The sequence below is a fragment of the Lutra lutra genome, chromosome 2 (genome assembly GCF_902655055.1).
Source record: "Lutra lutra chromosome 2, mLutLut1.2, whole genome shotgun sequence".
NCBI classification, from domain to species: Eukaryota; Metazoa; Chordata; class Mammalia; order Carnivora; family Mustelidae; genus Lutra; species Lutra lutra.
In genome coordinates this window covers 99403738-99417847 of record NC_062279.1, presented here as the reverse complement: position 1 = coordinate 99417847, position 14110 = coordinate 99403738, and the positions used below count along the sequence as shown (strand labels likewise).

Sequence of the window (14110 nt, the reverse complement as noted above, 5' to 3'; positions counted from 1 at the left end):
ATTACTTTGTGACTATAAATGGACTAAATGCTCCAGTCAAAGCCACAGGGTGTCAGAATCAATAAACAAACAAGACCCATCTATATGCTGCCTACAAAAAAACTCATTTTAGAGCAAAGACACCTGCAGATTGAAAGTGAGGGGTTGGAGAAATATCTATCATGCAAATGGATGTCAAAAGGAAGCCAGAGTAGCAATATTTATGTTGGATAAACTATACTTTATTTAATTTATTTATTTTAAATATTTATTTATTCATTTGAGAGAGAGAGAATGCAAGAGCATGGGAAGGAGGAGCAAAGGGAGAGGGAGAGAGAAAAATTCGAGGAGATTCCACGCTGATTGCAAAGCCCGACATGGGGCTCGATCTCACGACCCTGAGATCATGACCTAAGCCAAAGCCAGGAGTTGGTTGCTTAACTGACTGTGCCACTGAGGTGCCCCCAAACTAGACTTTAAAATAAAGACTTTAGAAAGAGAGAAGGGCATTATATAACCATACAGGGGTTGATACAACAAGATATAACAATTGTAAATATTTATGCACCCAACATGGGAGCACCCAAATATATAAAATGATAACAAACATAAAGGAACTAATTGACAATAACATAATAATAATAGGGGACTTTTACATCCCACTGATATCAATGGATGGGTCATCTAAATAGAAACTAACAAGGACACAGTGGCTTTGAATGCTACTCTGGACCAGATGGTGACTTAACATATATTCAGAACATTCTATCCTAAAACAGCACAATACATATTGTTTTCAAGTGTACATGGAAGGTTCTCCAGAATAGATCACATATTAGGTCACAAAACAGGCCTCAACAAATACAAAAAGATTGAAATCATTTTCTGACCACAACACTAAGAAACTAGAAGTTAACCACAAGAAAAAATTTGGAAAGACCACAAATACACAGAGATTAAACAACATGCTACTAAACATTGAATGGGTCAACCAAGAAATCAAAGAAGAAGTAAAAAAAAGACATGGAAACAAATGAAAATGAAAGCACAGTGGTCCAAAACCTTTGGAATATAGCAAAAGTGGTTTTAAGGGATGTACATAGCAATAAAGGCTTACCTCAAGAAGCAAGAAAAAATTCTCAAAGAAGTAGGCTGTGTTTGTAGTTGGAGCTTTCGCCTATAGAAAATGAGGGGTCTACAGCTACTTTTCATTTTGCAGTGTTGTTGTCTCTTTCTTTCCAAGTTTGTATAATTCCCTTTTTAAAAAAACTTTGTGGGCATCTGGGTGGCTCAGTTGGTTAAGCAACTGCCTTAGGCTCAGGTCATGATCCTGGAGTCCCAGGATCAAGTCCCACATCAGGCCCTCTGCTCATCAGGGAGCTGGCTTTTCCCTCTGCCCCTCACCCCTTTCATGCTCTCTCTCTCTCTCTCAAATAAATAAAATCTTAAAAAAAAAAACTTTGTAAGTACCTTATTATATTGACTTAGAATCAAATACACTGGACAAAAGCCACATTCACATATACTTCGTGGGAAAACCCTTGTCTACTTTGGGTCACCTTTGGTGCTGCTGTGTTTTAATAGTCTTAGATTCTTCTGAACATTATTATTTTAGCCAAAAGGGTCTATGACATATGACCTTAAAATTCTTGGAAGCCTTTCCTTTAACTGAAAAATTCTATGACATACTATCTTAAATCTTTCTGAGGTCTTAACAAAGGGTCTTGCAGTCATACCCTGGATTTGGTCTTTGATCTCAGACCATTTCTTGAGAGCTTTTTGCTATTGTAGAGATGGGATAAAAAATAATTTTACTTTCAAACCCATAAATTTTGATTTCTTCTTGAAAACAACAGTTTGAACTCATCTTTTTCTTTCCATACCTTGTCACACATGGCTAAAAACAACCAGTTAGCCCTTTGGATATTCAACCTGAAAACTTCCTCAGCTAGAAACTACTTATTTGTTAAATATTTTCTTCATTATCTCAAGCATTAGTTTTGTTAAAATCTCAGCCATTACATTATTCAAGTTGTCTTTTCTCTAGCCTCCAATAGCATTTTCTTCCTGTCCCTTAAGCCATCATTAACTGTCCTGTCATGTCCCTTTCTCTAAGTCTTGAGTTATTACAGCTTCTGACCCATTGCTATAAATTTTGTTATGGTAATTTGTTAATGGTACGTCTCTACTGGTACAAAATTATTTACTACTCATGCCATTGAGAAGTTGAGTCTTCTTTTTCTCCATTCCAATCTTGGTTAGTCTGGTGTCTTTTCTGACCAATAACATGCAGTGGAAGTGATATTTTAGCACTTCTTAGGCAAAATCATGAGCTTTACAGTATATAACTGGGCCTGTTGAAACAGTTGGTCTTGGAATCCTGATTCTCTGTGCAGTCTGAGTATTCTAACACTGCAGTTCTGAAGAGGTCATGTGTAGGTGGCTGGCACTACACCAGCTGAGCCTATGAATCTGAAATCCAAAATATTTCTAAATATGAACTTATTGACTGGTCCAGCTGCCTTAGAATTGGGTCTTGTTTTCAGTTTTGTGGTCCACTGTATTATGAATAAAGCACTACAAATTCCCTAAAGGTTAGTTTATTTGTAAAGGATACAGTTAAATTATGATGACCCTTCCATGCTAATCCTGAATCTTACATAATTTAAGAATTACTGAGAATGGCCTAATGGAACTTCAATTTTTTTCTGTGTAGATATTAGTGTACAGTAATAAATTGGGCCCGTCAATCAGTTCTAGAACATACTTATAGGTTACTTTTAGAAGGTTACCTTAAACTCTCTAGTTCTGGGGTTCCTGGGCATTTCTATAGTTGCTGAGTAGAAAAATGAATGTGAAAACCTCTAATGTGAGTGAATTACATGATTAGGATGGCTTTTCACATCAGATGCTTAACAAGGTACTACTTGTGATGTATATACTTTGAGTGAGGTCCCTATATTTAAACACTTAAGCTGTAATGTCTTCTGTTGTCTTCTCCTGCCAGAAGAGAGACAGATCTCAGATACTTGTCTTTTAAATACCTTAAATGGTGGTCCAAATAGTTTTCATTACACTTTCTATTTACCTTCTCTTCTAAACATTACAAGTGGAGGAATGTTTGAAGATTGCAGAAAAAAGATATTAGCATTTAGGTTTTGTAGAGTTGGCACAAGATAATTTTTGGTAGAGATTTTTGAGAAATAGATATTAGAACTGGAATATTTGAAAATTGGGAAGAGTTTATGGGTAGCTTCCTTGAGAAAAACCTTCTATTTGATTACGTATGATGATTTGATCACTTTTAGTCCAGAAAGCACCTAAAGTACATTTAGCCTCATACCAAAGTGCCCATTTGTCAACTGTTTGTTTCCTGCCTACAATGAGAAAGAAGATTGTACCAAAATGTAAATCAACACAATCCTTCCTTTATGGAGAAAGACTAGCTACAAAATGCTTAGCCAAATAGTCAATTTACATTTAATTATAAGCTCTTTTTCTTGTGGATTGTTCTTGGACAAGCAACAGTCCACAGACCACATTTTGAGTAACACTGATATAGTCAATTTCTGTATCTTCAGACAAGGAACTTGCAGCCCAGAAAAACAAATGAGATTGAAGTTATGTTTTATAATTATTTAGGTGTAGAGCTAATTTATTAGAATTAGTTGATAACATGAGTACAACTAAATTAAGTGTTCTTTCAAATATATATTGCATTTTATGGGTATTGCTGGTCATTGAAACTGATTTTTTAATATTACTGAATTGTAAAACATATGTACAAATATACAAAGATACAAAAATCTAAATATTTGTTTCAAATATTTTAATGTTTTGATAAAACTTTTTTCAATGGCATAGAAAATTTTTATGATTTTGAATGAAAAAACTGTTATTCATTCAGATTGCCACTGTAGAAAATATTCCAGGTTATAAATATGTCCTGAAAGGTAAAAGGCAAAAATAAAATAACTGTGCTTGCTGGCCTGCCTGCCTGCCTTCCTTTTTCTTTCTCTCTCTTTCTTTCTTTCTTTCTTTCTTTCTTTCTTTCTTTCTTTCTCTCTCTTTCTCTCTCTCTCTCTTCTTTATTGACATATAATTTACACAATAAAATAATTCATTTTAAGTGTATAGTTTGGTGAGTTTTGGTAAATATATGTAACCACCACTACAAATAAATTTTGGAAATTTCCATCATTTAGAAGATGCTCTCTCATTCCCCTCTGCATTTACTTTCCACCCATTCCAGGCTACTGTCTCTGTCACTATGATGTTGCATTTTCTGGAATTTCATATAAATAGAATCATATGTTATTCAGGTGTTTGTCTATCTTCTTCTACTTGGTATCATGTTTTTGAGGTTGATTCCTATTATTGCATTTATATTTCCTATTTATTGCTGAGTAGTATTCTATTGCTTGGATATAGCGCATTTTTTAAAAATTTACCAGCTGATGGACATTGGATTGTTTTCATTTCTCTTTTTTTATAAATAAATAAATAAATTAATTAATTTTTTCTTTTGTATTAACATATAATGTATTATTAGCCCCAGGGGTACAGGTCTGTAAATCGCCAGGTTTACACACTTCACAGCACTCACCATAGCACATACCCTCCCCAATGTCCATAACGCAACCACCCTCTCCCTACCCACCTCCACCCCCACCCTCGGCAACCCTCAATTTGTTTGTGAGATTAAGAGTCTCTTATGGTTTGTCTTCCTCCTGATCCCATCTTGTTTCATTTATTCTTTTCCTACCCCCCAAACCCCACACATTGCATCTCCACTTCCTCATATCAGGGAGATCATATGATAGTTGTCTTTCTCTGATTGACTTATTTCTCTTGTTTTCATTTTTCTTGGGAAAATACCTAGGAGTTGAATTTCTGGGTCATATTCTAAGTACATATTTAACTTCATAAGAATCTGACAAATTGTTTCTCTAAGTGTCGTATACCATTTTACGTTCCTGCCAGCAATATATGAGAGTTCTTTCTAAAAAAATTACTCAATTTAAGGTTACTCAGTTTAAAAAAATTAAAAGCATCTTTATTCTTACCTATGATATTCCTCATGGCTTTAGGTCCTGGGTTTTATAATATCCTAAACAATACTATAATCAACAACTTTACCGATACCTGCTTGATGAAACAAAAGAAAAGTGTATTTGGGTCTTCTGTTCCTCGGACTCTCTTCCTGGTTCAGGAAGAAGCTTTTACTGCTCCTGGTCCTGCTGATTATCAGGTAATTTAATATAATGTTAAATTCATATTAATTTAAATAAATTTAAATAAATAAATTTAAATTCAATTAATATTAATATAATATTATTTATATCTAATACCAAGACTTAGGGCTTAAAAAATCACATGTGACATATATACCTCATTACTTTAAGCCATACTATTATTATTATTATTTTTAAAGATTTTACTTATTTATTTGAGAGAGACACCCAGAGATGGGGTTGCACAGGAAGGAGCACAGGGAGAGGGACAAGCAGACTCTGCACTGAGTGTGGAGCCCAACATGGGGCTCAGTCTCATGACGCTGAGGTCAGGACCTGAGCTGAAACTAAGAGTCAGATGCTTAACTGACTGAGCCACCCAGGTGCTCCAAGCCATACTATTACTGAAATTATTTGTATGTGGTAATTTATGGCATAAGAATAAACATTAATTTCGTTCATAACTATGTTTGTAATTTCTTTTCAAAGATGAATCAAGTTTATTTCTCTGAGGATCTCATATGTATTTCTTTAAATATTTACCTCCTTAAAAATTACTCCACAAAAAAAAAAAATAGAATAAAATTACTCCACTATTTTCTGAGGTTAATTTAGGATCCCTTTAAATGATTTTTGTGGTTTTATAGTTTTTGTGTAGCAGTCTTATCCATCTTTATTAGATTTATTCCTTGGTATTTAGTCTTTTCATGTTTTTTAGTTCTAATGGTACCTTTTAAATGTTTCATTGTTTAACTTTCTTCTACTGGTATAAAGAAATATAATAGTCTTTATTAAAGATTTGCTTTACCAATAATCCATACTTCTTGCTAAATTAAATTGTTAATTCTACTAATTTATAATTAGTTTTAAAAAAATTGCCTCAAGCACAATTATGCCACCTGTGAATGACAGTTTATATCTTTTCTCCAAGTGGTTGATCTTTTATATATTTTTTTGTTTTCTTGGACTTCTGCATCTCAAAACAGAGTATCAAAGATGGTAATTATATGAGTAGATAGTAAAATATTTTGTTGGATTTCTCAGTTTATTGAAAGCAGAATGTTGTATATGTTTTTGATTTGCTGATAATTTACTTTCACAAAAGGTAGAGAAAGGTATGGAAGGAACTCATGTCTTAGCTTAATTTTGACTAAATAAAGAGAACTAATGAAATAGAAGGGAAGAATCTTTTGTAAATAGTGATCATGTTATTTTACAGTTTAGAATTGTCAAAGAAGAGATTATGGACATTATTAGATATATACAAGGAACTTAGATAATCCCTATTTCAAAATGATCAATAGAAAATAAGAAATGTTCTTAAGATCAGAGACTCTAACAATAAAACTAGCCTAAAAGGGTTGACGGGAAGATGAAGTCATGAGTAAAATTTTGACAATGAAGTTTTGCTACACGTTAAACTTTTTAGAGGACATTTTTAAAAGAACATTGAAATATATGTGTATATATTTATTATTTATTCTTACTCCTAAAGAATTTGAGAAAGTTTGAAGAATGTACATATGGAAAAGTAAAAGTAGCTAACAGTAAGGGTAAAAAATATAGATAGAGCAGATAGATATTTTATAGGCAGAATATAAATAGAAGTTAAACATTGGGGAAGTTTGAACATAGTTGTCAAATCATAAAAGAACATGTACAAAACAGTGGAAACATAGTATCTGTCCTATTGTAGACACTCAGGAAATTGTAAGTGAATAAATGAATATGAAAGAGAAGCATAGAACTGTACTCCAGGAAGCTTAAAGTGAAGGACAACTTATTGTAAAAAATACTACAGAAAATTAAAATTAGTTTGTATAATTTTTGTTTGGCAAAAAAAAAAAAGTAGCTAAAAAGAACTCTGTAGGGGTGAGGTAGATGAAATGGGGATAGTAGAGCCACTGAAATGCTGAATTGGATTTATCCTTCCTATCAGAGAAAATTATTTTCAACCCAAAGGTGGAACACACATGGTTTATAGGAAATTGAATCCTAAGATGTTTATGGTGGTACTGTAAGAATATTCTTGTGCAATGAAGTTAAATTTTAAAATCATTTTTGCACAGAGTGCTAATCTTCTCTGTGTTGTTCCAGTTTTAGCATATGTGCTGCCAAAGTTATCACTCTAGTGCTTTAAATTAGTTAAAAACTTCAGATATAGCTGAAATAGATCTCATTGTAATGGAAGAACAGCTGTAAATCATTATCTGTAATCCTCGGGAGTTGCTCAAGATTTGTAGGCATAAAAGAAAAATACAGGTTTTCCTTATTTAAACAAATATTAAAATTTCACAGCAAGATTTCTATGAATTCTTACAAAATTTTGTTTTATTTGTATATATATTCTAATGTAGTAAAAACAGTGTAACACTAAATTTACTATCTTAACCATTTTAAGTGATGATATAAGTATATTTGAAATGCATCATGAACATTAGTGCTTTTTAGTATATTTTTGTTGTATTTTATTTAATATGTACTAGAAGTTCATTATTCTAAGTAACCGGACATTTAAATTTAAAAGAATTATTAGAATTATAACTTGCAAGCAATTTTTACAAAGCCCTCATTATAATCTTTATTCTCCACTGAAGATAATGAGACAGCATAGCATAGTGATTATGAGAGTGATCTCTGATGTCAGAGTACTTGAATATATTTTCTTGCTCTGTCACTGACCTTGTGTAAGTTATTTAAACTCTGTGCCTTGGTAAGATGGAGATCATAATAGTACACACTTTGAAGCATTATTGTGAACACTAAATGAGTCAATACATCTAAAATACTTTAAATAGCTTCTGGTACACAGTAAAACTTAATAACTTTTGTTATTATTGTTGATAATTAAAAATTACCCATAGGTTTAACCCACCCTCTTTTAGTTTATGTAAAATTTGATAAACTGTAATCAAGAGTGAAAGATACAATAAACATGCCTAAGTTAAAAATCCAGTCTGATAAACTGTGTTGAATTGCAGTATTAATCCATTTATATTTAGTGTGATTACTGATACATTTGTGTGTACAGAAACCATATTGTTTCATATATTTTATTGACTTCTTTGTTTTAGCATTTTTTCTTACCTCACCTTATTCTTTGAATTAGTAAGGTATTTTATATTATTCTATTTTATCTATTTCTATAAAAATTTTAGTTATGTATTGTCTTATAGTGTTTTAGTAGTAACCACCAAAATTACAATATGTATCCTGTATTTTTTGTAGTTTAATAAAAAGGATTACTTTTACCACTTTCTCAAAATGTGAACTTAAAATATTTTAGTTCCATTTTGGTACCTCCTATTTTGTTAATTTTTGTTATACACCTTAAGTTTATGTATATTATGAAGCCTTTGAATATTATTGTTTTTATAGTCAATATTTCTTCATATATATATATATATATATATATATATATTTTTTTTTTTTTTTTTATCATGAAAAAACTGTATTTAGATTTAGCCAGCTGGACTCAGTTTAGATGATCCCAATTTTGTTGGCAACATCCAAAGCATCATAGTCAGGGGCCAGCCGAACGTATGCCTTCTTCTCTCCATCAGGCCTGATTAAGGTGTTGACCTTGGCTACATCAATGTCATAGAGCTTCTTCACAGCCTGTTTGATCTGGTGCTTGTTGGCCTTGACATCCACAATGTGTTTTTGTCTTCTCTTTTCTTCATGGCTGACTCAGTAGTCAGGGGGAACTTGATGATGGCATAGTGATCAAGCTTGTTTCTCCTGGGGGCGCTCTTTTGAGGGTATTTGGGCTGCCTTCGGAGACGCAGAGTCTTGGGTCGTCGGAACGTAGGTGATGTGCGGATCTTCTTTTTTTTTGTGACTGTGGACGCCTTTCAGCACTGCTTTCTTGGCCTTCAAAGCCTTTGCTTTGGCTTCGGCTTTGGGAGGGGCAGGGGCTTCCTTCTTAGCTTTCGGCGCCATCTTCGTAAAAGGGCTATTTCTTCATATTTACCAAAACATTTACCTTCTCTTTTGTATTTTGTTTCTTTTTGCATTTCTGGGTTTCTGTATCAAATCGTTTTTCTTCTGCCTGAAAAACTCCCTGTAGTACTTCTTTTGGTTAAGGTCTGTTGATGATGAATTATTGTAGTTTTGTCTGAAAATGTCTTTGTCATTTTTAATTTGGGGGATTGGATTTGTAGGTTCGTATTTATTTTCTTTCAGCACTGCAAGGATGTTATTTTATTGTTTTAGGCCTTTTGTTATTTCCATTGAGAAGTACATTGTTAAGTTTATTGTTTCTCCTCTGAAGGCAACTTTTTTTTTTTTTGTCTTTTTCTTCAATGTGTCAAAACTGTGGTTCTCTGTGGTTCTATTTATTTGCCTGTGGTTTGCAGAGCCTCTGGGTTGATGCCTTTCATCAGATTTAAATAATTTTTACTATTATGTATTCATATATTTCTTCTGTCCCATTCTTTCCTATCTTTTGGGGACTAATAAATAGATATGTTACATCTATTTACTATGCCTCAAACATCTCTTATAATCCCTATGTATCATGTTCTCTTTTTTTTCTTTGTGCTTCAGTTTATTTTATTTTTTATTTAAATTCAATTTACAGTTAATTTATTATTGGTTTCAGAAGTAGAGGTCAATGATTCAGCTGTCTTATATAATACACAATGTTCATTACATTATGTGCCCTTCTTGATGTCCGTCATTCAATTACCCCATCCAACCACCCACTTCCCACCAGCAACCCTTTGTTTATTCTCTATTATCAAGAGTTTCTTATGGTTTGCTTCCCTTTCTATTTTCATCTTATTTTAGTTTTCCTTCCCTCTCTCTGTGTTCATCTGTTTTGTTTCTTAAATTCCACTTATGAATGAAATCATATGGTATTTGTGTTTCTTTTTTGACTTATTTTGCTTAACATAATATCCTCTAGTTCCAGTCACATCAATATAAATGATAAGTATTCATCCTTTCTGATGGCTTGGTAATATTCCATTGCATATATACACCTCATCTTCTTTACCCATTCATCTGTTGGTGGACATCTGGGTTCTTTCCATAATTTGGCTATTGTGGACATTGCTGCTATAAACATTGGAGGGCATGTACCCCTTCAAATCAATTTGTTTGTATCCTTTGGGTAAATAACTAGTAGTGCAGTTGCTGGGCTGCAAGGCAGTTCTATTTTAACTTTTTGAGGAACCTCCGTACAGTTTTCCAGAGTGGATGTACCAACTTGCATTCCCACCAACAGTGTAAGAGGGTTTCCCGTTTGCCTCAGCCTCACTAATATCTATAATTTCCTGACTTGTTAATTTTAGCTTTTTATCTTGATGAAGTCCCAATAGTTTATTTTCGCGTTTGTTTCCCTTGACTTTAGAGCTTTGTCTAGCAAGAAGTTGCTACAATTGAGGCCACAGAGGTTGTTGCCTCTAGGATTTTGATGGATTCCTGTCTCACATTTGGTCTTTCATCCATTTTGAGTCCATTTTTATGTATGGTGTGAGAAAGTGGTCCAATTTTATTTTTCTGTGTGTGGCTGTCCAATTGTCCCAAAACTGCTTATTGAAGAGATTGTTCTTTTTTTCCATTGGATATTTTTTCCTGCTTAGTCAAAGATTAGTTGGCCATAGAGTTGAAGGTACATTTATGGATTCTCTATTCTGTTCCATTGATCTGTGTGTCTGTTTTGTGCCATACTATCTTGATGATTACAGCTTTGTAATAGAGCTCAAAGTCTAGAATTGTGATGCTGCCAGCTTTGGTTTTCTTTTTCAACATTCCTTTGGCTATTTGGGGTTTTTTTCTGGTTCTATACAAATTTTAGGATGATTTGTTCCAGCTCTGTGAAAAAAATTGATGGTACTTTGATAGGGATTGCACTGAATGTATAGATTGCTGTAGGTAGCATAGACATCTTAGCAATATTTATTCTTCCAATCCCCATGAGCATGAACACTTTTCCATTTCTTTTTGTGTTCCACAATTTCTTTCATGAGTGTTTTATAGTTTTCAGAGTATAGATTCTTTTTGTCTTTGGTTAATATATATATATATATATATATTTTTTTTTTTTTAAAGATTTTATTTATTTATTTGTCAGAGAGGGAGAGAGAGAGTGTGCGAGTGAGCGAGCGGGCAGAGTGGCTGGCAAAGGCAGAGAGAGAAGCAGGCTCTCTGCGGAGCAAGGAGCCCGATGCGGTACTCGATCTCAGGACCCTGAGATCATGGCCTGAGCCGAAAGCAGTGGCTTAACCGACTGAGCCACCCAGGCATCCTCTTGGTTAATACATTCTTAAAATTGTTTTTCTTTGGTGTTGGTTGTGATGTCTCTTCTTTCATTCATGATTTTATTTATTTGAGTCCTTTCTCTTTTCTTTTTGGTAAGTCTGGTCAGGGGTTTACCAATCTTATTAATTCTTTCAAAGAAGTAGCTCCTAGTTTTGTTGATCTGTTATACTGTTCTTTTGGTTTCTATTTCATTGATTCCTGCTCTAATATTTATTATTTCTCTTCTTTTGTTGGGTTTAGGCTTTATTTGCTATTTTTTTCCGGCTCCTTTAGGTGTAAGGTTAGGTTGTATATTTGAGACATTTCTTAAGAGAGGCTTGTATTACTGTATACTTCCCTCTTATGGCCACTTTTACCTCATCTCAAAGGTTTTGAACAGTTAGTGCTTCATTTTCATTTGTTTCCATGAATTTTTAAAATTCTTTATTTTCCTGGTTAACCCATTCATTCTTTAGTAGGATGCTCTTTAGCCTCCATGTATTTGAGTTCTTTCCAGATATCCTCTTGTGATTGGGTTCTAGTTTTAAAACATTGTGGCCTGAAAATATGCAGAGAATGATCTCAGTCTTTTGGTACTGGTTGAGACCCAATTTGTGACCCAGTATAGGATCTATTTGGAGAATGTTCCATTTGCACTCAATAAGAATGTGTATTCTGTTACTTAGGACAGACTATTCTGAATAATTCTGTAAAGTCCATCTGGTCTAGTGTGTCTTTCAAAGCCCTTGTTTCCTTGATCTTCTGCTTAGATGATCTCTCCATTGTAGTGAGTGGGATGTTAAAGTCCCCTGCTATTATTGTATTATTATCAATGTGTTTCTTTAATTTTGTTAATTGGCTTATATAATTGGTGGCTCCCATGTTAAGGGCATAAATATTTACAAGTGTTAGATCTTCCTGTTGGATAGACCCTTTAATTATGATACAGTATCCTTCCTCATCTCTTATTATGGTCTTTAGTTTAAAATCTATTTTGTCTGATATAAGGATTGCCATCCCAGCTCTTTTGATGTCCATTAGGATGATAAATGGTTTTCCACTCCCTCAGTTTCAATCTGGAGTTGTCTTTGGGTCTATAATGAATCTCTTGACAGCATATCTATGGGTCTTGCTTTTTTATCCAGTCTGATATCCTGTGTCTTTTGATTGGGGCATTTAACACAATTACATTCAGAGTAACTACTGAAAGATATGAATTTAGTGCCATTTTATTGCCTGTAAAGTGTCTGTTACTGTATATTGTCTCTGTTCCTTTCTAGTCTGTGTTACTTTTGGGCTCTCTCTTACTTAAAGGATCTCTTTTAATATTTCTTGTGGGGCTGGTTTGATGATCACAAATTCTTTTAGTTTCTGTTTGTCCTGGAAGCTTTTTTCTCTCCTTCTATTTTAATGACATCCTAGCCTGATAAAGTATTCTTGACTGTATATATTTTTTCACTTAGTATCCTGAATATATCATGCCAGATCTCTCTGGCCTGCCAGGTCTCTGTGGATAGGTCTCTTGCCAGTTTAATGTTTCTACCCTTGTAGATTAGGGCCTCTCATCCCAAGCCAATTGCAGGGTTTTCTCTTTGTGTCTGAGATTTACAAGTTTCACTATTATATGTTGAACTGTTGACCTACTTTTTTTGATTTTGAGGGGGGTTCTCTGTGCCTCCTGGACTTGAATGCATTTTTCCCCTCCCAGATTAGGGCAGTTCTCTTCTATAATTTGCTCCTAGATACCTTCTGCCTATCCCCTTCCCCTTCCTCTTCTTCAGGGATTGAAATTATTTTAGTATTGTTTCACTTTATAGTATCACTTATCTCTCAGATTCTCCCCTCGTGAACCAGTTTGTTTATCCCTTGTTTTCTCAGCTTCTTTATTCTCCATTATTTTGTCTTTTATATCATTAATTCTCTCTTCTGCTTCATTTATCCTAGGAGTTAGAGCCTCCATTTTTTAATTGTGTCTCATTAATAGCCTTTTTGATATCAACTTGGTTAGATTTTAATTCTTTTATTTCTCCAGAAAGGAATTCTCTAGTGTCCTCTTTGTTTTCTTCAAGCCTAGCTAGTATCTTTAATATATAATTGTTGTTCTGAACTCTAGTTCTGACATCTTACTTATGTCCATACTGATTATATCCCTGGCAATCAGTACTGCCTCTTGTTCTTCTTTGAGGAGACTTTTTATGTCTTGTCATTATGTCCAGAGAAGAGTGGGTGAACAAGAGAACAAAATACTAAAATGGCAACCACGACTCCAGAAAAATATACACTAAACAAATCAGAAGGGACCGAAACCAGGAAAAAACCGCCACCACCACCACCAACAAAATTTAAAGAGAAAAAAAAAAAAGAGGGACAGAGAGAGATTATAATCAGAGAGGTGAACGGAATAGAGCAGTACACAAGATCCTGTGTGTATTTTGGTCTGTTTGTTAGAAAACTAGATCCCAATATTGTAAAGAAAGAAAGACTTATGTATGTACAAAAATAAAATGAAATATAATGAAAGGATAGGATATAAGTGTAAAAATGAAAATTAAGAGACCAAAAAAAAAAAAAAAGGAGTATAAACTGACAGGTAGACAGAACAGAGCAGTACACTATATCTTGACTATATTTTGGTTGGTTTGTTAAAAGAA

The 14110-nt window shown here is 33.7% G+C and overlaps 1 protein-coding gene and 1 non-coding gene across 2 annotated transcripts in view; one reads left to right on the top strand and one right to left on the bottom strand.

Moving 5' to 3' along the window:
- Positions 1–14110, top strand: part of STPG2 (sperm tail PG-rich repeat containing 2) — a 578171-nt gene that overhangs the window by 154971 nt on the left and 409090 nt on the right. Inside the window, exon 9 of the mRNA XM_047718028.1 lies at positions 5070–5230. Coding sequence (XP_047573984.1) covers positions 5070–5230 — 161 coding nt within the window. The remainder of the gene's footprint in view (positions 1–5069; positions 5231–14110) is intronic.
- On the bottom strand, positions 7236–7340 carry LOC125094599 (U6 spliceosomal RNA). Its single transcript, XR_007125608.1, has one exon. It is a non-coding gene; the product is annotated as a U6 spliceosomal RNA (small nuclear RNA).